Source organism: Sebastes umbrosus, chromosome 3 (genome assembly GCF_015220745.1).
Source record: "Sebastes umbrosus isolate fSebUmb1 chromosome 3, fSebUmb1.pri, whole genome shotgun sequence".
In the NCBI taxonomy this organism is placed as follows: domain Eukaryota; kingdom Metazoa; phylum Chordata; class Actinopteri; order Perciformes; family Sebastidae; genus Sebastes; species Sebastes umbrosus.
This window is the reverse complement of record NC_051271.1, coordinates 7,328,134-7,355,591: the sequence shown is the minus strand read 5'-3', so window position 1 is coordinate 7,355,591 and position 27,458 is coordinate 7,328,134. Positions and strand designations below refer to the sequence as shown.

At 40.8% G+C, this 27,458-nt stretch overlaps 1 protein-coding gene and 1 long non-coding RNA gene across 9 annotated transcripts in view; one reads left to right on the top strand and one right to left on the bottom strand.

The window, feature by feature from the left end:
- The first annotated feature begins 188 nt into the window (after nucleotides 1-188).
- On the top strand, nucleotides 189-20,731 carry cygb2 (cytoglobin 2). The gene is made up of 3 exons (XM_037764517.1): nucleotides 189-1,370; nucleotides 15,599-15,830; nucleotides 18,764-20,731. The coding sequence occupies exons 1-3, from the start codon at nucleotides 1,177-1,179 to the stop codon at nucleotides 18,926-18,928; spliced, it is 591 nt and encodes a 196-aa protein (XP_037620445.1). The 5' UTR covers nucleotides 189-1,176; the 3' UTR covers nucleotides 18,929-20,731.
- Nucleotides 1,236-27,458, bottom strand: part of LOC119485167 — a 103,999-nt gene continuing 77,776 nt past the window's right edge. Inside the window, exons 10-12 of one of the 8 annotated variants that reach the window (XR_005206209.1) lie at nucleotides 18,749-18,956; nucleotides 1,464-1,578; nucleotides 1,236-1,376 (exon numbers count right to left, since the gene is read on the bottom strand). This is a non-coding gene — a long non-coding RNA (uncharacterized LOC119485167). Of the gene's footprint in view, nucleotides 1,377-1,463; nucleotides 1,579-15,611; nucleotides 15,777-17,489; nucleotides 17,536-17,592; nucleotides 18,611-18,748; nucleotides 18,957-27,458 lie in introns of those variants that run through there. The other 7 variants (XR_005206203.1, XR_005206206.1, XR_005206207.1 and 4 more) reach the window with 7 other exon arrangements.

Here is a 27,458-nt window from a genome sequence, read left to right as displayed (position 1 = left end):
CAGCTTTCAAACCGGAAACAACAAGGCGGCTCGTTTGGAAACTTTCTTCTCTTATTTCATGAAAATAGTTCACCGAAATGTGTTTCTGAAAACATTCAGCAACATGCAGTTCCTGAATCTGTCTTTAATTCTGGATTGACAACGCTTAGTTTAAAAGTTTCTCGGGTGTTTCCAGAGGCGACGAGTCCTTGAGCATTTTTTAGGAGCAGTGGGCTGCTGTAAAACGTCCAGGGAGCAACGTGTCTCGCTCAAGGACACTTCTGACATGCAGACAGTAGGAAATGAGGATTGAACCCGTTCAACTCTACGAGCTACAGCCGGCTATTGATGATTCAAACATTTTGGACACATGCAGAGGGAATGTATGTCTATATTAACAATAATGACATCTATTTTGATGTCTACATATGTCTCTAATACAGACTGAGAAAATACATTCTTACTCACTGAATGTGCAAAGAGACAATGTGTGTAGTTGTGTGTGTTGGGTGGTGTTGTCAGAGACCCTTGATACTCTCTCTCTCTCTCTCTCCCTCTTTATCTCTAGATTTCTCCACCCCTCTCTCTCTCTCTCTCTCTCTCTCTCTCTCTCTCTGTTTTCCTCCCCACCCCGCTCTCATTCCATCAGGTCCTCACAACACACACCACAGCCTCCAAACGCCTCATCTCCTCCAGCAGAGCCAGAGGATCAGAGGGAGGGAGAGTAGAAGTGACGGGAGAACAACAGCAGCATCACTGACAAGCATCTCCCTCACTGGGGGAGAGAGGGAGGTGGGGAGAGGAGAAGTGGAGAGAGAGAGGAGAAAAGAAAAGAGGAGAGAGAGAGAGAGAGAGAGAGAGAGAGCAAACCAGTGAGGGAAATAAGTTTTCAGTTGGAGGGAGGACAAGCGAGGGAGAGTTTGGAGTGAGAGAGCTTGGTGGGTGGCAGTGGGGGGATTCATTTTCCTTTTTCTTTTCTCGGCTGTGAGCGCCGCCTGCCACCTCTCTTCTCCTTCTCCCCCTCCTCCTCCTCCTCCTCCTCCTCTTCTTCCTCCTCTCCGCTCCTCTTCTCATCCCAAATCTCCTCTCCCAGCTCCCGCCGTGGGGTCTCAGCTCTCCATCTCCCTCCCCCCCTCCCTCGCTCCCTATCTCCCCCGGGCGCTGCTGGGAGCCTCCGGGCTGCTGCGCCGCAGGAGGATGTCTCGCAGGGAGTCTCCGCCGCCGCCCTCGCCACCTCCGCAGCTGCTGGGAGTGCGGAGAGGAGAGGTGGACTGCGAGGATCGTCCGGAGCGCGCCGAGCCGCTGTCCGACGCCGAGAGGGAGGTCATCCAGGACACGTGGGGGCACGTCTACAAGAACTGCGAGGACGTGGGGGTCTCTGTGCTCATAAGGTGAGTCTGTCAAGAAGAGAAAGGATTTTCTTGTCACTGTGAAAGATTTGTCTCTGTTTGTGTAAACTTTCCAACAGTGAATACATTCCTTACAGTAGCTTGCAGCTCTTCTGCAGATCTGTTGCTCTGTTTGGATGTAGATGCTTTAATCTCACAGTGAATCTTGAAGCCTTCAATTCTCTGTGATCAATTCACCATCCAGTGCATCCTTAACAAATAGTGGTTGCAAAGTAAATTAATAGGATCTCCTAATGTTTTCCTTTTTTTTTTAAATTATACTTTGTATTTGCATCAAACACACAATGAGGGAGGCCAGATGAAGGCAGAGGAAGAGAGAGGTCCTTTCAATAACAGCAGAGGTGTCACTATAACCAAGTGAGAACAAAAGTCACACAAAAGTCTCCTGAAATGTAATTATAAAAACTGGAGCTCCATTAAAGGCTCACTTGATTGGTTATGATAAGGGATCCACATCTCTGCTGATGTAAATGAGAATTACCTTGTATAAGGTCTTTCTCAACAACCTCCCTTTTTTGTTGCTGGTGAGTATTCGAGGAATACAGAGAGGCACAACTGAATAGTGCATCAAAAGTCTATTAGTGGTAGTAGTAGGAGCATAGGATTATATTGATAGAAACTTAAGAAAAAATCTCTTGACTAAATTGAAATTGATTACATTTTTTAACTTCCTTCTATAGATTGTCTTTCACCCAACATTAACATGTATACATTTTGATAACCTTATGAAAATATTTAGTTGTTTTTTAACTTATGGGGAGACATTTAATCATATACCATAAACATATCTAGTGTATAATTACAAATACTGCCTTTTTAAATACTTAAACCTGCAGTAGGCAGAATATTTTTGGCATCACTTGGCAGAAATTCCATAATAACCTCAGTGCACTGAGAGATAAGTAGACTTCTGCACCTCCTCATGGCTCTGTTTTCAGTCTTTAAAAAATCTAGCCCGTGATGGGAGACTTTGGCCAATCACAGTCATTTCAGAGAGAGAGAGTGTTCCTATTGGCTGTTCATTCAATGGAGGTAGCTGTCAATCGCTAATGAACTCCAATCAAACGGTCAAATTAGGCAGCTCTGATCTAATATGAATCAATATTCTGTTACTGTAATGCCTATTTCTCTCCTCAAATGTTTTTAGGAACATCTTGTAGTGTACTGTTTAGCTGTAAAATGAGAAAGTTTGCTCCGGCTGGTGGGCGGTGCTTGGTATTTCCTCAACTGATCTCAACATGGCTGCCGGGTCACAAACGTTCTCATTTTACAGCTAAACAGTACACTACAAGATGTTTCCCATATCAATCCCATTTAGAGTCAAATAGACCATAAATCAGGGGATGCTTTAGGGTGTGGCTTCCTTGTGATTGACAGGTCGCTACCACACCGTTGTCCGTCAGCTCCACCCTCTCGTGTCACTTCTGGTTGCAGAAAACCAAGATGGCGACGGCCAAAATGCCGAACTCGAGGCTTCAAAACACCAGTACACCAACCAATGGGTAACGCCACGGTGACCTCATCCACTTTATTTACAGTCCACGTTTTCCCCTTTAAATTCAAGTTATTGTTGCTCCTCAAAGTTTAGGCTGCAAAATAATTTGATACCTCTTTGATCTATATGAAGTTACCATTTACATCATGTGTTGAGGCGAAAATCCTTTTCTGTTACCACGTTTAGAGATTTTTCTGTTTAATGACAAGAAACATATTATAAAGCATATAGAGGCACACACACACACACACACACACACACACACGCATACACACACAACACAAAGAGAGAGAGACGTTCATGGTCTTTCTCGTTCTCGTGTTCAGTTATTCATGTCTAAGCATTAAGACGTGTCAGCAACAGATACTGACACATTATGTAGGAAACCCAGTGATAATGGAGGCTGAACACACACACACACACACACACACACACACACACACACCATCTCTGCACTCATTCCCTCAACCTCTCACCAATAACCAAGCTGTGACAAGTGTAGGGAAAGAGGGAACATTGCATTTCTCTCTCGGTAAGATGCTGACGAAATACTTCATATAGTCCACTTCGCCTCACACAACAGTATCACAAGACACCCAACGTCTTTCAAATTTCATGTATAGAAGACAGTTTTACATGTCATTATGGCCTTTTTCAATGATTTGTATAGGCATAACGTGAAGTGATACAGGGATTATTGTGCTAACCGTGCTAGAGAGCTTGTGCTCGAAACATCACTTATGAAGATGTGCCAATAAATTGCACTCTAAGGGAGCTACGTTTTTCAAAGAAGACAGTTTATTCCTACATTTTCATCTTATGTCTAATATCTCTTATATCTCAACCATCGCTACTGTCTTCTTAAGTTGTCAAAACATCCATAAACATAAAATCAAACATTTTCTTCCGAGAGTCTAACCTTCAACAGGCGGTAGTTCTCTGCGAAGCTTCACTGCAAAGTGACCAACTGGATGCAACAAGGCTTGACTGCATTTTTCCTGCTTCGTATCATGTTTCATATATTTATAGATATACGTATATATATATATCAAAGCAGAAAGACATGATTGGCTTGAATGTCCCCAGCTAAACTATCTCAGCGTTTCATTAAGAAAGCCCTTAAGGGCTTGTGTTAAAATGGACAGCGAGTCGTAGCCAAGGAGACTGATGTGAGTGAGACAAACTGATTTTTGGTTTGGGGTGACGAGAATCCCTGAGGGAGAGAGTGGAAGAGGCAGAGAGCATCTTTTGTACATGTATAAATGTGTGTGTGTGTGTGTGTGTGTGTGTGTGTGTGTGTCCTGTGCTCTTATCTGTGGATGACAGCAACACGCTTTGGCACTTAAATGTCTCCCTCCATGTCACACTATCTGTCTTCTCCTCTGTCACTCTGACATCTTTCTTTCCCTATTTTGCCATATTTTCTCCTCCCTTGGTGAAATGATGACATTATTCTTCCTGTCAAATCTCAGTTGATTGTGATCACCATCAAAATCAATTATGTCAAAGCTGCCAAGCACGTTACACATCCAGGAATTTATTCTGCTGACTGGTGTAGATACATGTTGACAACTTGGAGCTTCTCGTAGCCAAGGAGCAACAGAAAACACATGATGTGTAGAGCAACAACTAGAGCTGCAACTAATGATTATTTTCTTTATGGATTTAATCATGTTTAGCATCATTCACAAATACCAAGAACAGCTTTGGCGTGCATTTTCAAGAATTTAATTAATCATTAATCATTAACTTTGTCAACTATTGCCAAGTGGGCAACCTCTGCGTCTGAGAAGTGAAGCCAATGCTGAAGTGCCTTAAACTTGCATTCTATCTAATAACCAGCAGGGGGCGACTCCTCTGGTTGCAAAAAGAAGTCTGATTGTATAGAAGTCTATGAGAAAATGAGCCTACTTCTCACTTGATTTATTACCTCAGTAAACATTGTAAACATGAGTTTATGGTCTCAATCACTAGTTTCAAGTCTTCTTCAATACAGCATGATGTTCATTTAGTAAGTTATGGTCCCATTTAGAGTCAAATAGACCATAAAGCAGGGGATGCTTTAGGGCGTGGCTACCTTGTGATTGACAGGTCGCTACCACGGCGTTGTCCGGTCTGAGAGTTGTCCGTGTTTTCGTTTTACAACTTTAACTCTTTCACTTCATGAAAGTTAATTATAACCTTTTTGGTCGCCTGACAATGTCTTATTCAGCGTTGGGTTGTATTTAGCTCCACCCTCTCGTGTCACTTCTGGTTGCAAAGAAAGAACCAAGATGGCGGTGGCCAAAATGTCGAATTTCGAGGCTTCCAAACGACGGTGACTACGTCCACTTCTTATATACAGTTTACGCTTTTGCCCAGAGTTTTATAAGAAAGAAAAGTTGTGAAAGGAATGTTTGTGCCACATTTGAAGAAATTCACTGAGGGGCGTTCCTGAGATATCGTGTTCCCCAGAATAGGACAACCCGAAAATGTAATGCCTCTGGCCACAATTGTCGCTGGTGCGGAGGCATAAAAAACTGATGTGTAAAACACAATGTGAGGGCTTGTAGCAGTAACTTCCTGGACTCTCTCTGGTTGTCTAGCAACTTCACGGTAACGACAAGGACTCCAGGAAGTTAAGGTAGCTTTAGAGGGGCTGGTAGGTGGATTTTGTTACCTTTGGACGGAGCCAGGCTAGTCGTTTCCCCCTTGTTTCCACTCTTTATGCTAAGCTAAGCTAACCGGCTGTAGCTTCATATTCACAGACATGAGGGTGGTATCAATCTTCTCATCTAACTCTCTGCAAGAAAGCGAGTAAGAGTATTTTCCAAAGTGGTAATATTCCTTTAAGAAATTCCTCATTGCCAACTTTGTGTGTTGGTATTTTGAATTTACGTCCAAATACTCAAACAATCATCGTCAGAGTCCAAGGCGGCGCCTTCAGATTGCTTTTGTCAAACCAGAAGTAGTGCTTTTCTGTCGACCTACTAATTGAGTCGACAGATTGTTTCAACACTTTACATTTTCATTGTTCTATGTGTGTGTGACGCACAAAGAGTGTGATTATCAACAGTAGGCTGGCAGTTCGTCAGTTACCTAACATAACCTGAGGCTGGTCGAAGTCTTGTACGGTTGAGATCTTATTCTCAGGACACAACATGTGTTCACAGATTTGCATTTTCATTTCAATCCATGTGCCTGGATGCATGCAGAGAATAGACAGAGACAATAGCCTCAGTTGATCTAACCAATGCGTACAAATGCAATTGCATCAAGAGTGAGAGAACCCCCGGGCGTCAGCAGAACTGTGCATATGGCAGCTTTGTGAAGACAATCAAACCCTACATACTTTGACTCCAACAGCATTGTTGTAGTGACAGTGCTGATGGACGGATTCAAGCACATTTTCACCAAGCAGAAGATAATTAAGTGTCACAATGAAACTGAATTTTGAGACAATCGCAGTTAATTAATTTGAGGTATTTCATGCTGTATTTAAAACAGAACATTGGAGCACACATAAATACATGCAAGGCTATTATTCGCAGTAGAGAGAGCGGCTGCACGTACCATACCGACGCACACTGCTCTGGTTTTCCGTCAGTTTTAAAGGCCCAGAGTTCAACCAAATTGAACTTGTACCTCAAATTTAACTGCAAAAAATGTAGATGAAATGAATTTTGTGTGTTTCTAATATTCCTGTGTTATACAGCTCTAGTTTGCGATGCTACCAGGACTTATCTAAACAAGACTCGGTCAAACTCGGAGTATATGGCTAGACCGTGTATGTATTTGTGGCTATGTTGTTACACAAATAGTCAGAGGTCATGTCTATAATGTTAAATCCAGCGGTGCATGTCCACCAAGTCCGACAAGGACACTAGGGGATGCGTTGCTCAACTCAACTGACCATTTCTGTTATTCTGTCTTAACAATCCACCAAAATCTACTTCTGAAAACATTTTAAGTGAGAAATAGGCGATGCCACTGCTGAATCTTGTTTCATTTTAGAACTAAATCGCCTTGTTTGACAGCTTGGTCCAAGTTTCGTGAGCCGGACACGTCAAGCTGGACAGGATCATTTGCATAATAGACTTTTCCCATCTTTTCATTTTGAAAGAGCAACAACCAATAAGGAAACTCCAACACTTGGCCGACCAATCGTGTAACTTCATCACTCAGTCGGTCAGTCAGTGACAGACTTTTGAGATCTCTTGAGGAAATACCAAGCACCGCCCACCAGCTGGAGCACAGCCAATAGGAACGCTCAATAGGAACGCTCACTCTCTGTGAAATGACCTGTGATTGGTCAAAGTTTTAGATTTTCTAAAGCCTGAAAACAGAGCCATGAGGAGGTGCAGAAGTCTAGTTTTCTCTCAGAACACTTGAATTACAATATGAAGAAAGGTTATTATGGAATTTTTGCCCAATGATGCCAAACAATTGTTGCCTACTGAAGCTTTAATACTGTAGTAGATCTACTAAATTCAGGACTATATGGGTTATATTTATTCGTCAATAATTAAGCCTGCAGTATGGAGCTGAGAGTTTGCCTTGTGAAAAAGACGTCCTTGAAGTGAGGCTCAAGGTTGTTCATGGTACTCCAAAGAATTAGAAAAACCCTTCCAGTCTAATCAAAGTGTGATTAACAAGCCCCGCTAATGGTGCTGATTTGGCTTTGATGACTTAATTTAAATGCAGAGACAGGTGCAAGAATTTGCTCAGAGCTCTCCAAAGTATTCCTCTCACACAGGGACAAAATGTTTCTCACTGTGCCTCTACAGACATGTGTAGTTTTACAGTTCTGAAACACATTAAGGATCAGGTAGTCACTGTAGTGGTCCCCCATATTTTTCCCATCATTGCACGCCACCAATCCTGCCAGTGCAGGATGTTCGGCCCATTGGTACTCAGCATGTGAAGAGTGCATTCACATCAAAGCTATTATTGTGTCTGATAGCTGCATGTGTATGCTGATGTTTTAGGTAGCACTTAATTTTACAGGTCCACAAATGTCATGGTAATTAGGTGATAATTAGCAAGTAACCTATTTGAAATTTCTTTGGAATTACTGCAAAGTTACCCCAATATTTACCTCAAAATTTATGGAGAATTACTTTATTATAAACATTATTTAATAATTATATTCCACTATTTCCCAATAGTTGGTAATTTATTTAATACATTTCCAGGAGAAGAAAACAAAGTTAATTGATATTCTTTATTTCCATGTCTGCTGGTAAATAGATAATAATTAGCAAATAACTTTTTTGAAATTTCTTTAAAAACTCCCTGAATCATGACATCAGCTACCAGGTTACATTTGTGTAGACAATAAGTCACACAATGGTGAGATTTGTGCCTGATCAGAAGTGTCTTCTATTCGTTTTGGTTTTCCACCTCCGATGAAGAGCAGCAGCTTCTCAAGCCTAAGGGCCCTATTTTAACCTTTATATACTATTTAAGCATATCATTATTACATTTTTTTTATAATAAAGTAATTTTCGATAAACTTTGAGGTAAATATTGGGGTAATTTGGCAGTAATTCCAAAGAAATTTCAAATAGGTTTCCTCCTAATTATCACCTAATTACCATGAAATTTGCAGACCTGTAAAATCAACTTGTCAGTGCTCTCTGCTGGACAAACTGTGACGCTGTTTCAAAATGGGCTCAAACCCAGTTTGGCATTTCTCTACTGCAATTTCTTGTCACTTACAGGCTGACATATACACAGATATAGATATATCTGTAATAAGCCAATATGAGCCGATTTATCTTCATTCATCATCATCATTTATTTTATCTTATTTTTTAAATTGGTCTAAATCAGAAGTTTAGGTCTCCTGCATGAAAATCTGCTGTTCTACACACCCGTCCATAAACCCATCACTGCAACCCCCACGCCTTCTCTTTCCTCCTCACTACATAAAAGGTACACTACACTGTCTTGGCACTGAATGGTGGCACTGGATGTAAATCATCAGGTACAACACAAGCTTGCGGGAACCAAACCCCAAATGAGTCAGTGTAATCCTTCAAATTGGCTTCTTTTAAGAGGACATATTTCCTATAATATTGGTAAACCATTAAAATTGAGTCAAGGGATCCACTTTAAAGGATGATAGGGACATTTGGATAAAAAAAAAGCCTGTTGCATATATTCATTTAATGTGCTGTAAAACCATGCATTGGCTACAGGGGATTAAACATTTATCGTTCTAACATAAGAAGACAGGCACCAAAAGAAGAACTCTTCTTTTCTTCAAAGAAAACATCAGAGCAGCTCTCCGTTTTTCTCAAAGCGCTGCAGTTAACTTTGTCTGAGCAGAACAAGAGCTACAGTACTAGACAGTCTGTGTTATTACCGAGGAAAAGAGCGTGTACGTATCGTGACAGCTGGTAGAGCCAAGCTAGGAGTGCTACAGGCAAGCCGAGCCTTTGTAGGTCCTTAGCATGACATAGGATCTGGGGGATGTGGATGTAGTGTAGCAGGGCTGCCGAGGGCCAAACTCCAACTGGGAAGTAACTGTACTCGCAATTCTAGTCAGCTGGAGCACTGACAAGATTTAAAGTGGGTCAGCGCAGAAGTGTGTGTGTGTGTGTGTGTTTACATGTATATCCATCTGTGTTTCTATCAGCGTTTGTCTGTCTGTCTGTAAATGTGTGTTGACATTTATACTTTGTATTGTCGTCACTGGAAACTGAAAGATCTGTCAAATTGCTCACATACTCAACTGACAATACTTAATCTGTCAAATATTTCTACCGTACGCCTCTAGCTAAGCTCGTGGAAACGTTTTTATTGCTTTGGCTCTTTCCTCCCTCTTACTGCACTGCTGTGAGCTCACAGGCGGCTGTGATGAAAACTGTCAAACCCCTGAATCAAAACAAATCTTCGTAACAAGAATCCTACAAGACAATTTACATCTTCTTTGTTTATCTCTCCTCTTACATCTACCAGGGAGGTTTAAGAATGGAATTTACTACATCTGCACCTAAAATAACTCTTGCCGTACACGCTGGGCAGACCTCTCAAAAACAATCCAGACACATCAGAGATGAGTGTCATTTTCTCCCACATCACAAGTGTTTCATGCGTTTTGAAAAGCTCTGTGGTAAAGGTTGGTAAGGACCAGTTATTCTCTCTGTTAGACAACAGCTGAAACCTTTTCCCAGGTTTGTGAGAAGATGTCACGACAAGCTATACCCCTTTACTTGATTTTTACTTACTTTCTCATAACCAAACTAGGATTCACTTTTAAAGGACCAGTGTGTAACATTTAGGGGGATCTATTAGCAGAATTGGAATATAATATTAATAAGTATGTTTTCTTTAGTGTATAATCACCTGAAAATAAGAATTGTTGTGTTTTCGTTACCTTAGAATGAGTCGTTTATATCTACATAGGGAGCGGGTCTTCACGGAGTCCATTATGTTGCATCACCATGTTTCTACAGTAGCCCCGAACGGACAAACCAAACTCTGTTAATTTTTCCTGCTTGGGCCGGAGTCGCCCATCCTCCAGTTCCCCCCCAAGGTTGTTAGCTCCCTCAGCGCTCTTGCCATTGTTTGCACTGTTAGCAACATTAGCTGCGAGCTGCCAGCTCAGCCGTCGCCATGTTGAGAGCTGTATGGAGGCAATACATTGGCTCTGAATTTCAAATTTCACACTATAGTAGCGTGGCTCTATGGATGGCAACGTCAGTCTGTTGGTCGGTTAGTTCACCGCTTTGGTCCAGACGGAAATGTCTCGACAATTACAGTATTGGATGGATTACCATGAAATTTGGTGCAGATATTCATGGTCCCCAGAGATACGTCGTTCACATTACAAACTACTCTACCAGGAATGTGTGCTTGCATGTATGTTATTGGACAACGCAGCGCCTTGCTAGATGACAGTGGGTTGCAGCAAAACTTTAGCCTGGTTCAACTTTTTCAACCCTGCAATACTCAGGTTGGACCAGTTCCATGACTACCGACATGATATTAGTCTGAATTAAACGCTGTCAGATTAAGGTAAAGGGTGCAGTAACACATGGTTTTATCTAAACAGATCAAATATACATCTGCTGCTCTCAACAGTGATGACTGTTTAAAGCTTGATTTGGTAAATTCATGCAAGAAGGCAAACAACCATCAACCAATGCTTATACATGAGTAGGACATTGTGGAAGGGGAAAAAAAAATATGATAGAGCTTTTTAATCTGCTTAATACTGTGCCTTCAGTAGTTGTCTTTCAGGTTGATCCACTGGCATAAACAGCACCAGACATGCTCGAAAATTATACACCACTCTTGAGCACACCTGCATCCAATTACACTCAATCTTCACTATCAGGGCCTCATCAGCGCAACTGCACTGTAAAGGATTCTGCCAGGCACTTCCTGTCACACTGAAGCTGCAGAGGTGGATTACACACTTTATAGACATAAAGAAAATGTGTGTGTGTTCGCACTTTAGTCAAAAACCTACTTACTAATGAAGGAAATCACAGGAGATTGATTAGGGATTATGTCATCGTGCATTTAAAGGCCTCGGGGATATCGTTTGCAGGCTGACTGAAGGTCATGTTTTGATAATGAGTGTTATGAAATTGGAAAGAGGGTGACTTTTCAGCCTCGGGCCATTTGTTTCTTGGGTAAATTCTTATTTTTCAAGCATGAGTCCCCACATGCTTCGGTCAAGTGTTGTGATGCATGCATGGTTCTCATTATCATAGATTTCCACTGGCTTTATTATGGGCCTTTGATGGGATTTGTCGCAGTTAAGCCAAATAGATGTCATAGCTGTCTTGTTTGGTTTATTGCCAGCAACAATTCAAGAATGAATAGCAACAACAATGTCGAGCGAAGATGTCTTTCTTGTTCATGTAATGTGCTTGCGGTCTTAATGCTTCGCTCTGTCTCCGATCTGTATTCAGGCTTGCAGATCTCGTCTTTCTTGTTAGATTGTGTGCGAAATTCCTTTAAAAATACAATACAAAACCAGAGAATTATACGCAGCAGGAGCATTTTCGTTCTACTCATTTCTAATTCCTCCTCTCATTTTTTCTCAGCCTCTCTTCACTGCAAAGAGAAAAGCAAACAAAACCACGAAGCAAATAAGAAACCTGAACTATTATTTGAATTATGGTATATTGGTGGCATCATTAGAAGGAGGAGTGTTTTGTTTGGTGGCCTTAGTTCAGGTATCAGCATCCAACCATCGCTAACATATTATAGCTGCAGTTCAGATTCCCTGCTCAATGAACCAGACCCTTTGAGAAACAAAACAAGAAGTCTACAGCCATGCTCGCAGCTCTGTGAGACTGTACATGTCGGCAGTTAGGCACAGCGTGATTAGAGCTAAAAGTACACAGCTAAGTTTAGTGATAATTATCACTAAACACAGACATACTAAATACAGCTGATGCTGATGGGAATGTCATACGTTTTGCAGGTATTTGGCCATTAAACCAAAGTGCTGGGCAAATAAAGCTTTAACCTGATGGTGACACTAGATGAAAGGTCAGAAAAATGTAGTGACAATTTATCCTGAGGGGAACATGAAAGCCCATACAAACTTTTATGGCAATCCATCCAATAGCTGTCGAAACATTTCACTCAAAACTACAAATGTCAACCTCACGGCGGAGCTAGAAGAAAAGTCAGAGGACCACTACTGTTATTAGGATTCATCTTCTTAGGAACATCAATAGCAGTGTTTCCATTCAACTGTAAAGCAAATTTTAAGCAAACTTTTTAAATGTCGCAATAAAATAAATGTGAATTAGGCACATTTTGTTCAACTGGTGTGGAGCGAATAAACTCGGCTACAGCATAGTTTCATCAGAAGTTGCCGGTATCGACTGCATAGCTGTAATCCGCTAGTAAACAGAGTAGAAGAAGTAGAGGTTGCGAACTGGAAACAGAACAAGTCGCCTTGGCCATCATGTATGAGAGACAAATGGAGAGAGGTCTTTAGGAATTTGTTTCAATTGGGCAAGTTTTAATCGTTCTTTCATGTCAGCTACTATTGGTCATGATTCATGTCATGTAAGTTAAAAGTTTGCAGAAACATTTAAAACGGGCGTAAAATGCACAATTGACCCTTCGCTAAGGCCCCTCGAACGCAGACTGGCCAATCATAATGTTGCATCGGCCAGCTCTGACCAGATCCGACGACTATACAGCTCTGCTCCATAGACTCTCATGAATTAGTTTCAGATTTTCTTAATTTTCAGGCTGGCTTTGTGGATTTCGAGCTAGTCATGGTTAAACGCTGTGCCTCGAGGATGTGTGTTACACCCGGATAGGTTGGAAGGAGATATACTTTTCAAAAACATTACATTTCTATTCTATTATAATCTTTTGAACCGGTTTTCCCTGCTGAATCAGTTTGACATTCTGAAATATCCTCCAAATGCATATTGTAGATCCCTCTGTATGCTTATCGGGGCTTAGCGAAGGGCCAATTGTGGAAGTTTTATCGAATTTTGGCGTTTCCTTACAGCTTTTCTAACGTGATACTTCAAAATGTGTGTAAAAATATATGAATGGAAACATGGCTAATCTCTGTTTAAAATGTTGTGCCAATCCATCTAGTAGATGCTGAGATATTTGACAGGATAAGTGACAATTTTTACCTGCTGGTAGCGCTATAGGAAAAAGTCAGAGGAACATCAAAGTCACTAGTGTTCATCCTCTGGGCACCATGGAGATTTGTACCAAATGTCATGGCAATCCATACAATGGTTGTTGGGATATACTGTATTCACATGAACACATTTTCATCCCAACCCGTCACATACCGCGACAACGTAACGTGGCACAATGTTTGCAGAAAATGTCATCTCCAAAGGGGGCATTGGAGCTTTTTCCACGAGACATTAACATTAAAGGATGATGCTGCAGGTGACCCATGCGCCCTAAAATATGTGTTTGTGTTTATTTAAGTGAACCTAGTCATGCATTCAATATTTCAAACCAGTGATTTCTCTCATTTCTGATGTTTTTCCTTTTACCCATCATTTTCTGGAATATTAGACGATAGATGCAGCCACTGAAGCGATGGCTGTGTGGCAAGCCATTTTGCATCATTATGTACCATCATCATCTTGTAACCCGGACTGTTGGTCCAATTGATTCATACCTTGAATTTGTAGTCATCTGTGACTTGAATCAATATGAGTCCATATAAGAGTGAAACTGTTAACCTTTTGATCTAAAATTAGAGTATGTATCGATTTGTGAGCAGACAGTGTTGATTAATGAATCCAAACGTTAAGGGAAGACAAGTCATACTGTGTTTTATCCAAAAAAAACATTAACTGTTCTCACTTCTATTGTTGCTGGTTGCTCTTCCTCAACAGCCTCTCCTGCTACCTCGATGGTGGTGTTTACAGAAAACATCAAATATCATGTCTTGCTTCCATAATAATTATGTTTTTTCATTCTATAACAAATGACTGAGAGAGTTATAACATGGTGTGGCCTGTTCAAATATAGCAGATGTGGAAGGTGACCGACTAGAACTGGATGCTAACAAGCATCTCTTGTCCGACACCTCCATCACCTCGATTATTAGAGCAGGCGAGGAGAATTCCCACGTTGCCACTTGTGTTGCTTTTAACATGGCCGGTTTAGCATGATGGCAAGGGGGAATTATTGGTTGTTATAATTATGAGGAATTTCTGTTTCTACAACATAATTACCAGTAAAGAGTCCGAGGTTTTTACATGAGGATTTGATGTAAAAACACAGGATAAAATGTGAGGTGTATATTAGGACATGGAAAAATGGCCACAGTCTACAGTCATGCTACCAGCTCTGTGAGGCTGTATTTAGGCACAGTGATGCTTTTAGCTAAATGCTCAGCTGATTAGACTGTTGTCAGGCTATTAAATGGGCGTTATCAGTTGCTATAAGCCCCACTGATGTGGGTCAATAGTAGTCACTAGTAGATTTTATCATCTATTTACATGGTAGATCACAGAAAGAAGGAATAAATGGAAAAGACAGCAACTTCTAGCGACTGTAGTAATTATGGTTATGAGGCCGGAGTTCACATCCTGTGTGAAACCAACAATGTGTCGTCTTTGTGTTGATAGTTATTTTAACCAAAACACACTAAGTGTTTTTTTTTGCCTAAACCTAAAGAAGTTGTAGCTTTGTTGCTCAAACCTAAAGAAGCCTTTTTGCTTGTGTTTAAAAGATGACGTTTCATTCAGTTTTACAACATGTTAGAACGTGTTGCTTTTAAGTTTAACTTTTACAATGTAGTAGGCGTAGTAGGCCCCTACTGACCCAAAAAATCTATGGTGCTTATAGCGACTGATAGCGTTTATTTAATGGCCTGATAACAGTTGAATCGGATACAATGCCAACATCAGCATGCTAACATGCTCGCAATGATGATGGCGCCAGGTGAAAGGTCAGGAGATCAGTTAAGTTCTTAAAATTCATCCTGACGGCAACAGGAATGGCTTTACCAAAGTTAATGAGAGAGGGACATTCGTCTCTCAAAAAACAAATGTCAACCTCATGGTGGCGCTAGAGGAAAAGCCAAGGAATCACCAAAGTCTCTTCTGGGGAAGAGGAATGTCAGATGTACAAATTTCCATCTAATACATCCAATATTTGTTTAAATATTTCAGTCTGGACCAAAATGATGGAGAAAAAAAAGCTACTTTCCTTTCATTGTTTTTTTTTGTGTCTAAAGTAATCTGAAATGTACTCGCCTCCTTAGGTTCTTTATCAACTTCCCATCGGCCAAACAGTACTTCAGCCAGTTCCAGGACATGGAGGACCCAGAGGAGATGGAGCGAAGCAGCCAACTTCGGCACCATGCCCGCAGGGTGATGAATGCCCTCAACACTGTGGTGGAGAACCTCCATGACCCAGAGAAGGTGTCGTCAGTGCTGGCCCTGGTGGGAAAGGCCCATGCTATCAAACACAAGGTGGAACCCATGTACTTCAAGGTAACTTCAAGGAATAATCCGCCGCCGATACTATTAGACCGTTGTACATTATTAATCTGTGATGTTACCTTACGATGAAGTGTATAACTTGACCTCTTTGGTGCATCACTGTCCGTCAGCCTGCCACATTTTGCTTTACTTTGATCGGGGATTTTCTATATTACCTAGAATTGCCTTCAACAATCCCATACTGTAAGGTACAATGCCACACGGGTGTTGTTTCCCCGCTAGAAGACATGTTGCTCTCCAGTTTTGGCCACTTGATTGCTGTGCCCATGAAACAAAATAGACTGTGTCCTTAAAGATAATTGTCTGGTTAAGTGGCACAGCGGAAGTATTTTCTTGCTTCAGCAGTCCCTTAAATTATCAAAGCCTCCCATTAGCACCACGAAGAAATGTTCTCATTACCAATCTAATACCACTGGGGCTTCTTCTGCCTGTTTAAATTTACTCGGGCCAAAAAGTCACATTCCTATTTTACTCTTATCTGTTTTTTAATGTCTAAAAATGCAGCTATCTTCGGTTTGCACCTGTGTGCAAAAATACATCAAATAGTTATGAAGCCATCTTGTTTTATACAAAGTCTATAAATTGCACCTCAGGTTATTCAAGAAACAATTCAGGAATTCATCCCCCCTACTTTAACTTACAGTAATACCAGGGTGAAAAGCAGTGTTTGTCTGTTACAGCTGTAACCACTGCAACAGTGATGTCACAGTGTACTGACTCACCTGAGTACACTTCTACATCACTGCAGCAAAATGAGAAGTTAAACCACTTGAGGTCAGCAAACACAATATTTTAATTTAAGTTACTCTTCAAGTATCTAAATGAAATGTCAGAAATATGAATACAACTTAAGGCTGCACGATTATGGCCAAAATGATAATCACGATTATTTTGATCAATATTGAGATCACGATTATTCATAGATTTTAGGGGCAACATATTTTGAATGTCCTTTTACTTTGTTATTGTCATCTGATTATTATGGTTATTTGCAATTTTTTTTGTCTTTCCACTGTTTTAACAATCACCAACTCTGGTTTCAGAGATATCAAAGAGTATAGAAGCAAAGAGATGAAACTCTTGTGTTTTATTGACAACAGCTGCTGCTGCCATTTTGGACAGAAAACGCTTATTATATTTATAACATTTTTTTGTTCAACACAGGCCATTTCGGTAGAATATGAAAATAGAATATAAATAATTTCTTTTAACTTTTCTGCGGCACTTTTTATATCGATGATTTACTGGCGTCCAGTAGTCGCTTTCAGTCCAAAATGGCGGAAACGTAGCTTTGCTGCTGGGCGCTGATGTTGCAACAATTGACTTTCACTTCTTGGCAATAGACGTTCTTTGGAGAGGTATAAAAAAGAAGAAACCACTGTAACACTTTAAAATGTTTACTAAACCGGTTTTCTGGCGCGTTCGTGACATCGAATATGAGACACCAGAAAAAAAACAAACCAGAAAGGCACCTGTATGGAAAAGGAGTCTAGCGCCTATTATTGGCGGATTTTCTCCTCATATATGTGATAGTTTTAGTGAAAAAAGGGAATGAGAAAGTAGTTCACAAGTTCTTAACTATAATATGCAAATGATCATGAATTTAAGACATGACATTTTACTATTCAAAAAAGCAATTCAATCCATGTATAAATGTTGAAGTCATTTTAGTACCAGAGCTGACGGTGCTGATTACCTGTGAAGGCAGGAAAAGACAACAGAATAAGCATCATTAAAACATGTTTTAAATCAGTTTTTTTTATTTGGACCATATGGTTGCATAACTTTCAGTGTGAAACTCTATGATTATTAAATATGATTCCCTCTTCATCTGATTGGAGAGGGGGAAGCATATGCTTCCTCTCTTCAAGTCTTTTGAATGTCGTCTGCAGTTGGCTCATAAATGCAGCTGTGAAGAGGACACATTACCGCCATTTAAGCATCCCTCCGCCGGCTTCCGATTGCCTTTAGAATGCGTTTTAAGATTTAATTGATCACTTTGTGAATAAATCATTAAATTGATTAGTCCCGCTGTGTATTCCCTTTACTCTTAACCTCATATATACAAGGGTGAACCTCTTAGGTCATTATTTAAGATGTATGTGGTGATCATGATGGTGGGGACATTTTTTGCTGGTTGAAGCTACTTCTTTTATATCATTCTGAACTAGAACATCTTTTGGGTTTTATAGGCCGAACAATTAATCAGAACTAATTAGCTGGTTAGTAAATAATGAAAATAATGAATATAGCTGCATCCTTAGTCAATATGTGACTAAGTGTGTGTTCAGAAGCTGAACATCCACTTTATTGAGCTTTAAGATTCATTCCTTGGAAATACTAGTTAGTCATAAAAATTCTCAACACAGTGTCCAACCTGCAGGCACCGCCGTTTACGCAGCTTTCAGCCACATCTCATGGCCTTCCTTGGTACATGGAGTTGCTCAGTTGCCATGACCACTGACCACGACATGGCTGAAAGATTCGGACACACCAAGTAAATTAACCTTGTGTTGAGAACTCCTTTTCCAAAATGCAATTTATGCCACAAATTGAGAACTGAGGCGGTTCTACGTGTCCCTATTTTCTGTCCCCGACGCCACTGCTCATCTGTCACATTTCCATCTTTATTTTTGCTTTCCTTTCCTACCTTTTCACTCCCCACCTGTGTTGTCCTTTGTCATTTCCATCCCCTTTGTATCGCCTGTCCGCCCACTGCTTTCATGCTTTACTGTTATCATTTTCAATTCTCACCTGCCTCGCCCACTTTTCTGTAAGAGTGAATTGGATTCTTTATTTCCACCACTCCGCTCCCACTTTACATTACTCCCTCTTCCTTCCACCTGCCATTACCTTGACATATCTCTTTTTTCTTTTTCCTCCCATGTTAATAAAGTTTCTTTTCTCACCCTCCTTCCTCCCAGATCCTGAGCGGCGTGATACTGGAGGTGTTGGCTGAAGATTTCCCAGAGTTCTTCACGGCAGAGGTGCAGATGGTGTGGACCAAACTGATGGGGGCGGTGTACTGGCATGTGACGGGGGCCTACACAGAGGTGGGCTGGCTCAAGGTCTCCAGCTCGGCGGTGTGAAGAGTCTGGAAGAAGATGGCGAGCAGTTCTGTGAGGATGGTTTCACAGACATGGATGAGATTAACGTGGTAATCCGTGCAACTCTGTACTTTATTTTGGTGGCATTTTGGGTGCTAAGCCTTCATTGCTGTGGTGTTTCTACATCACACTTCCCAGAGATCACTTGGACACCAAACAATGTAGCCAGACAACATTTTCCTTTTCTTCTTATGAAGTTTTAGCCAGTGTAAGTGGCACTTTGGTCTGTGTTTTTAGCCACGGAAACTATCACTGCTAATGCTATCTATCCAGTTCTTCTACTGTTTATTCCAAACAAACTACTGTTGCTGCCAAAAGCGTACAACACATCATTAATTGATCCTTCGCTAAACCCTGCCCCCCTTAGTTACTGTTGCTAGGCCTGCAAAGCTTTCCAATCTAGTCACATCTAAAGTTTAAGATGCCTTCACACGATGAGAAATTTGCTCTTTGCGCACCGTATATATCATATAATATGTCGTTGAAAAGTGCACAAGGAAGCCGAGGTCCAAGTTGGAATAATTTGAACTTTGAGCACAGCGCTCAGTGGAAAATTTTGAGCGGTGCACCACGCCAAGGGTACCTCTTCCGCCTAGTCGGGCGGCATCGTTCTCCCCATCGGAAAACATTGGCACAGCCCCCGTAAAGCGATTTTACCATTGATCATGTGTGGGCAGCTTCACAATGTTAATGGTGTCAGATTTACCGCTCACAATTCTTGGTAATTTTTGAAACTCCTTGATTTCAGACAGAGTTAGGTTTCTCATTGTTAGCTGAACACTGTCGATTTTGCCACCCGTAATAACAACTGTTGCTAGCAGCATTTTATCAACTATCACTAGCTAACGTTAGCCAATTAATGTTAGCTAAGTAAGTTATTTAATAACGCTGTTTCCAACCAATTTGTTTTAACAAAAACCTTGTAAAAGGATCTTAAATATGTACTTGAACGCTACATTACAGTTACATCATATTATGCTAAAAGGCTAAAGTTGTGAAAAATGTCCTAAGTAGCATCTTCACCATGAAACATGTAGAATACATGAAAACAAAGGAGCAGTATTGTTCTTATATTGCAGCACAGCTAGATATATATTAGTTCTAGCATAATGGTATAGCTACAATATGATAAAGAAAAATGTGAGGAAAACATACTGTATTATAGTACAGCATTATAAGGGAAATGGAAAAGGTGCTGGGGTAGGTTCTATGTAATAAGCTAATTAGCCAAACATGCTCACATTTGCAGCTTAGGTTAGAGCCATAGACTGTATATATAGATGGACGACGCGTCTCCTCTTCCTCCAACTGGACAGAAGTGAAGCCAAAACAAAGAACGTATATAAAAAAGAAGTTAAAGTGAATTGTTTGTTCTATTGCGACATCAGCAGCCAGCAGCAAAGCTACGGTTCCGCCATTTTGGACTGAAAGCGACTACCGGATGCCAGTAAAACGTCAGCCTAAAAAGTGCCGCACAAAAGTAAAACAAAATTATTTGTATTCTATTGTCCTATTCAACCGAAATGTGTGTTGAAAAATAAATTATTACAAATATGATAAGCGATTTCAGTCCAAGACGGCGGCAGCGGCTGTTGTCAAAAAAAAGAAACAGAGTTTCGTCTCTTTGCTTTTTTACTCTTTGGCCAAAATATCCCGGATGCTGGAGCTGTCATCTTGAGATTTTGAGGTCATTTGGAGTAACACTTGAGAATACATCAGCGTGATTTAGTTGATGTGTACTTTGATTATTTAATTTGGCCCATGTCCCATCAGCTAACATGGAGGGGACGGGGTTTATGACCTATACTGCAGCCAGCCACCAGGGGGGCGATCAAGATATTTTAGCTTCGCTTTTGGGGAGCTGTCATGTCGTCCATCTTTATATACAGTCTATGGTTAGAGCAGACAAACACTATTAATGTACTGCACTCATTAAACCTTTGGTGTTGTGTTTTTGATTGAAAAAAAAAAAAAACCCATCCTCCTCCAGACTCCAGACTGTATATTGCTCTCACTACAGCTTCATGCACACTGCTTTAGCATGTGGAGAAATCCAAAGCTCATAGTGTAGTTACAGATAAGCTAACGTTATGTTGGACAATTGCTGTTCAGGGTCGGGTTTTTAGTGGACGGTCAGCTAGGGGGATGGCAGAAACAGACATTTATTTATACCGAAAATGTTGCGGATTATTACTTTACGGAGTTCATTTCTGTGGAAACCTGCGGTGAGAGAAGCATCTTCCGGCTAAGCCGCACACATACGAATACACTTCATGATATTTTGAAAAAGAGATTAAGAAATGTTTAGACAAGAAGTGAGTTTTAAGCTCTGAGAGGGGGGGGCGGGCAGTTAGCTGTTGAAGCCCCGGCGATGGGACCATGGAGCTGCTGACTGTTAATAGATTCTCTTTGTGTGTCCTACTACAGTATATCCTCATGTTTAGGGGACCTGTGCCCCTTTTCTCTCTCTATTGATGCATTGCGTGCTCTTAATGTCTTGTTTAACTTTACCGAGGTGTTGTTTGTATAAGTGTACAGTGGGCAAGTGTGCATACTCTTTTGCCTTTGTTTACAACTCATTGACACGTCGGCCTGTTGACGTGTTAAAGAGGGCTGTTTTTTTCTTTTGCTCAAAGTCTCGGACTAGCAACGACGCTTTAAGTTTTCTTCTTGCCTCTCACTATCGTTACGCAAACACTTGACACGCAAACATTGTGAAAGTGAGATGGAAAATATCGGCAGGTGGACACAATCAGCAACCGCACATGTACACAGTCGCACACAGGCATGCTATATATAAGACGTCCCCTGTGCTAATATTTACAGGACTGTCGGTTGGTTTACCTCTTCAAAACCCCATCAGAGAGACGTGAGGCATTAAAGGCTCCATTAAGGGCTTTAGAAAGTCACTACGGAGGTCTACGGAAAATATGTCAGCTGTAGGAGTGCCATCTGTCTGTTCCCTTAGATCCAACACAAGAAATGATATCCAAATACATACAAATAGATGAAATGCATCATGGGAACTGTACTGCCTTTGCTCTTACATAATGGATGCTTTCTTCATATTTGACAAAGGGGGATGGTGGTAGCCTCACAGTTTCTCTCTAAACCGTAGACCGTATAAAAAGATGGACTACGCGTCTCCACTTCCTCCCAATGTGCAGAAGTGAAACCAAAATATCCCAGATACGGGAGCTGCCGTCTTGAGATTTTTACGTCATTGGAGCCGGAGTCTGCGCAGTAGTGATCGGGCGGAGGAGCCGCGGTATAGAGGTCACCCACCCGAATCAAACGTGAGCCAAGCACGGCCGCAGCTTGTCTCTTGAGCTTGAGACTCACAGCTGCTAAGAAGTTAAAGTGAATTGTTTGTTCCATTGAAACATCAGCGCCCAGCAGCAAAGCTACGCTTCCGCCATTTTGGACTGAAAGCGACTACCGGATGCCAGTAAAACGTTCGCCTAAAAAATGCCGTACAAAAGTAAAACAAAATGATTTCTATTCTATTGTCATATTATACCGAAATGGCCTGTGTTGAACAATAAATTATAATAAATATAATAAGCATTTTCAGTCCAAAATGGTGGCAGCGGCTGTTGTCAAAAAACACCGGAGTTTCGTCTCTTTGCTTCTATACTCTTTGGCCAAAATACCCCGGATACGGGAGCTGCCATCTTGAGATATTGACGTCATTTGGAGCAACACTTAAACATACATCAGCGTGAGAAGAACTACCTAAAATAACAGAAACCATCTTTGGGAAACATTAAGTTGACCTGTACTTTGATTATAAAGGTTGGCTCATGTCCCATTTGCTAACATGGAGGAGGTGGGCTTTATGACCTATACTGCAGCCAGCCACCAGGGGGGCAATCCAGATGTTTTGGCTTCACTTTTGGGTAGCTGTCATGTCGTCCACTTTAATATACAGTCTATGCTCTAAACTCATATGCATAAATCATATTGAGTTATCCACCCCTCCTCAAACATGCTGCATACTGTCAAACTAACTTCCTTTACCTTACTTAACCTCATCGTCTTGTCACCGGCGCTCCTGCTAGCTGTCCCCATCTGCGAGTCTCTCTCTGGTCAATTCCCAAACATACACGGCAAATCTGTTTAGGATGGATATTTGATCCAATCTTCAGTTTGCATCTGCTCCAGTGACGTCCTGTATCTCCCATCTGACCCCCCCTGGCATCGGCTTCTGGCATTAATGAGGAAGTAATAAGTCTCCTCTCCTCCTCATTTGGCCATTCATCTACTGTAACTTCCCATTGCCTCCGTTAGGGCCGCATCGCCGAGAACAAAAACAATTATGACTGGACAGATGGTCTTAGACCCACCAAACCATGTCAGCCATTCACAACAATGCTCTACACAAATGTCTTTCATTCACTTCAAACTAGGGCTGTCAATCTATTAAAATATTTAATCGCGATTAATCACACCTTTTTTTCTGTTCAAAATGTACCTTAAAGGGAGATTAGTCAAGTATTTAATACTCTTATCAACATGGAAGTGGGCAAATATTCTTGCTTTAGGCAAATGTATGTATATATTTATTACTGGAAATCAATTAACAACACATAACAATGACAAATATTGTCCAGAAACCCTCACAGGTACTGCATTTAGCATAACAAATATGCTCATAACATGGCAAACTGCAGCCCCACAGACAACAACAGCTGTCTGTGTGTCAGTGTGCTGACTTGACTATGACTTGCCCCAAACTGCATGTGATTATCATAAAGCCCATAGAACCCATTTTCAATCACATATCTTGAGGTCAGAGGTCAAGGGACCCCTTTGAAAATGGCTATGCCAGTTTTTCATCCTCAAAATTTAGCGAAAGTTTGGAGCGTTATTAAACCTCCTTCCAACAAGGTAGTATGACATGGTTGGTATCAATGGATTCCTTAGGTTTACTTGTTTCATATGATACCACTATCTTCACTCTAGTTTTAAAGCCCGCTACAACCTCCGAAAGATCAGTTGCGTTAATGCGTTAAAAGAAATTAGTGGCGTTAAAACGAATTTGCGTTAACGTGTGATTATCGCGTTAACTTTGAAAGCCCTAATTCAAACACATTTAACGTTTTCAGTGACTTCCTGGTGGTATTAATTACACATTATGCTTTGACTTAGACAAGTGGTTTCAAAACTTTAACTATCATGCTTCCCTTTGGAAGCTGGAAAAAATCATGGCCTCCCCAAGGTTTTCTTTTTTTTTTAAAAAGAAGCCAAGTAGAATTTTACTGAAGTATCGTTATCAAGAACTCAATCTGATTAGTTTCTGTCGTGCAAATGAAAAATGCAAGTTAAGCCCAACTTGCCAGAGTTGTTGCACACAAAAGCTCAATTAATTCAAGTTAACTAAGAGCTCCCATTAAACAACTTCCTTTTCAAGTTAAACTGGAGTGTTGAAAGGCAATAAATGTATAAAAATACACACAGCGGTCAAACAAACCTCAGAGTAAACTATTTCCACTTTGGCTCAAATACCTCTGGAAGCAGTAAAGCTGTTGTCAGTTCTAAATGATCCGTTTCAAAATACACACCACTCCTAGTCTTTGTCCGACTTCTGACGTCAGCGTCCCTCTGAGGTCAGACCTCGAGCAGCTCAACGTTCAGGGGTATTTTTGTTAAGCAGAGTTCCCTCTGACATCTTGTTTATTAAACACTGTGTAGTGTGAAACCCGTCTGCAAACACACACAGATGATGGAGATTTACTGTTGCAGTTTAGCTGCAGATTTTGTGTCCCTCTTTGTCTATATGCAGCATGTTCCCCCACATCATAAACACACACACATACAGTTATGTGCAGACACATCCCAATAACACTCACTCGCTTTCTTTATCACTTCACACACACACACAAATGGTCTTTCATTTAATTGCTGAGTTGGGCATGTCCTCGCATGCCAAGTGTGCTACAGCAGCACTTAATCCGATATATAATTTCAATTATTTTAAGATGAAAATTCGACAAACTTTGCTCATTAATTCATTTCACACGTTCATTCTCTTTTCAGAAAATAAGGGCATCACAGCATAATGTGGAACTATGTGTTTTTGGTGTGAAACGTTTCTGTCCATCAGTTGAAAAGTTAGGACTTTATATTTTTCTAAATATATCTATGAGAAGGATTCTATGTATTTGAATACTGTATATGAATATGTCCTTGTATACTGCGTTGTTGGTGGGAGCGAGTGCAGTGGCTTTGTAGTGTTTTGAGCATGTTTGCACAGCCTACCACAGACTTGTACCTTCGCAGACCTGGTGAAAAAGATTCATGACCATCAATAAAATATACTTGTAAATTTGTCTCTGAGGTTTTTTTTTTTTTAAAGAATACATCAGATACATTGATAGATGATCCAGATGAAGATTATAATGTTTTCACTACGTACAACCAACAAGCACATGATGACCTTACCTCAACATTTCTGGTGAAATGATGAATTACATAAAGTCTATTCAAAGGCTACTAGTCCATGTTACATCCAGGTTACATCACCTGGAAAAAAATATGTTTGTATTTATAAATTTCCCTCACATTTTTATCTAGAGTGACCTGCAGCGAGAGCAGGATTAAAGTCAACTCCTCCATCACCAGCAGAGACCAGGCTGAAATGAGTTACTTAACACTTCAAAATGTGTTACCCCGTTTCTATCTCTGAGAACAGTGTAAGGGAATACAAATCTATAATGGTGCTGCAGGTATTGTGCAAGAATTTTTAGATATATTTCTGGAAATAACTGGGGACCACGATCGTGGTTAAAACAAACAAGCTGTCTGTTTGTCCAATGTTTTGTTGACCGATCATTTGCGGGAGGACAGTCTCAGTTTAGTTTACACATTAAAGCTGCAGTGGGTAGAAATGGAGCAAATATGATTAAAAAGAAGTTATTTTTATAAAACGGTCACTATATCCTGACAGTAGTGCATGAGACAGGTAATCTGGAAAAAAAAATCATGTGCCTCTGTGTCCTCCGGTGCTCCTAACAGCATCTGCAAGATTTCACATACCGGAGGAAAACAGGCAGTAAGAGCTGATCTGAGGTCTGATGTCCAGCTACCGTCTATGAGAGCCGGCTGTCAATCACTCTCGAACTCCGACCAAACGGTCAAACTAGGCAGCGCTGATCAAATATGAATCAATATTCTGTTACTGTAATGCCTATTTCTCAACTCAAATGTTTTCAGAATCATCTTGTAGTGCACGGTTTAGCTGTAAAATGATAAAGTTTGTGACGCTGCCGCCATTGTGAAATCTGGTGAAGGAACGCCAAGTCCCGGTCACATGACCGAAGCACAGCCAATAGGAACGCTCTCTCAATAATATGACCTGCTATTGGCCAAAGTCTCCCGTCACAGGCTAGATTTTCTAAAGCCTGAAAACAGAGCCGTGAGGAGGTGCAGAAGTCTAGTTTTCTCTCAGAACACTTGAATTACAATATGCTGAAAGGTTATTATGGAATTTTTGCCAAATGATGACAAAAATATACTGCCTACTGAAGCTTTAAATGTTGAAACGGCTTGCCATACACACCTTGTACAGGGGGTATCACACGCCGATGGCTGTTACAAAGCGTCAGTATTTGACGCCCTGGGAATGAGAATGTGCTGCAACAACAACCCCGTTATTACAAAAGATTACACTGTGAATTGGGAAGAATTGTGCTGTACGTTGTGGGCTGTAAATCTAAAGCGTTACCAAAGGTTTAAGCCTGGATCTAAAAGAACTGAGAGTGTTGCAGATACGCGGGGCTCAGAAAAATGAATGCTGCTTCTCCTTGGGAGGTCTATGGATTCATAACGTAGCAGCAGATCAAACATGTATTTTGGCTCATTCAGTGCTTCATAAACCTTGTTGTATTTTAAAAGCAGTTCTTTGACACACATGAAGCCGGTGCAAACATCTGAGAAGTGGGGTGACGTGTTCCACTTTCCTGCGTTAGTGAAGACTCTGGCAGCAGAAACTAAGGAGAATGGATTATTTCTCTTTGTATTCTTTTTGTTAAAATGATTTTGCTCTTCGAGAACACATCAGCATGTTTTTTTTTTCATGTCTTTGCAGTCTAATCCTGGTTTTTAAATTTATTTTTCTTTATCTCCTCAGCCAAAGGTGAACTTGACCCAGATAACCCAACGCAGCTCATATCTGCTGCCTGCAGGTAGTCTGTGCAGATACTGTGCTTGGCAGTCCCACTGTTTCAGGAACAAGAGATAATTAAATGGAATGAGATGTAAATGGTCCTAATCAATGATTAATGGTTTCCTGTTCGCTGCTTAACGCTCCAGGCGAGACTCTATCTAAGGCTCCAGTGGGAGGTTCATGCAGGGAGGAAGACAGTCATTTTTCAAATCCATATACAGTAATTTATTCAAAGTGTACATCTTATCATCAAAGACGACTTTTGTCGTATCTGCTTCCTGAATGCGGGGAAGTTTTTAATATCTTTGTCTTTCATAAAAGGAATTCATACATGCTGTGTTTCAG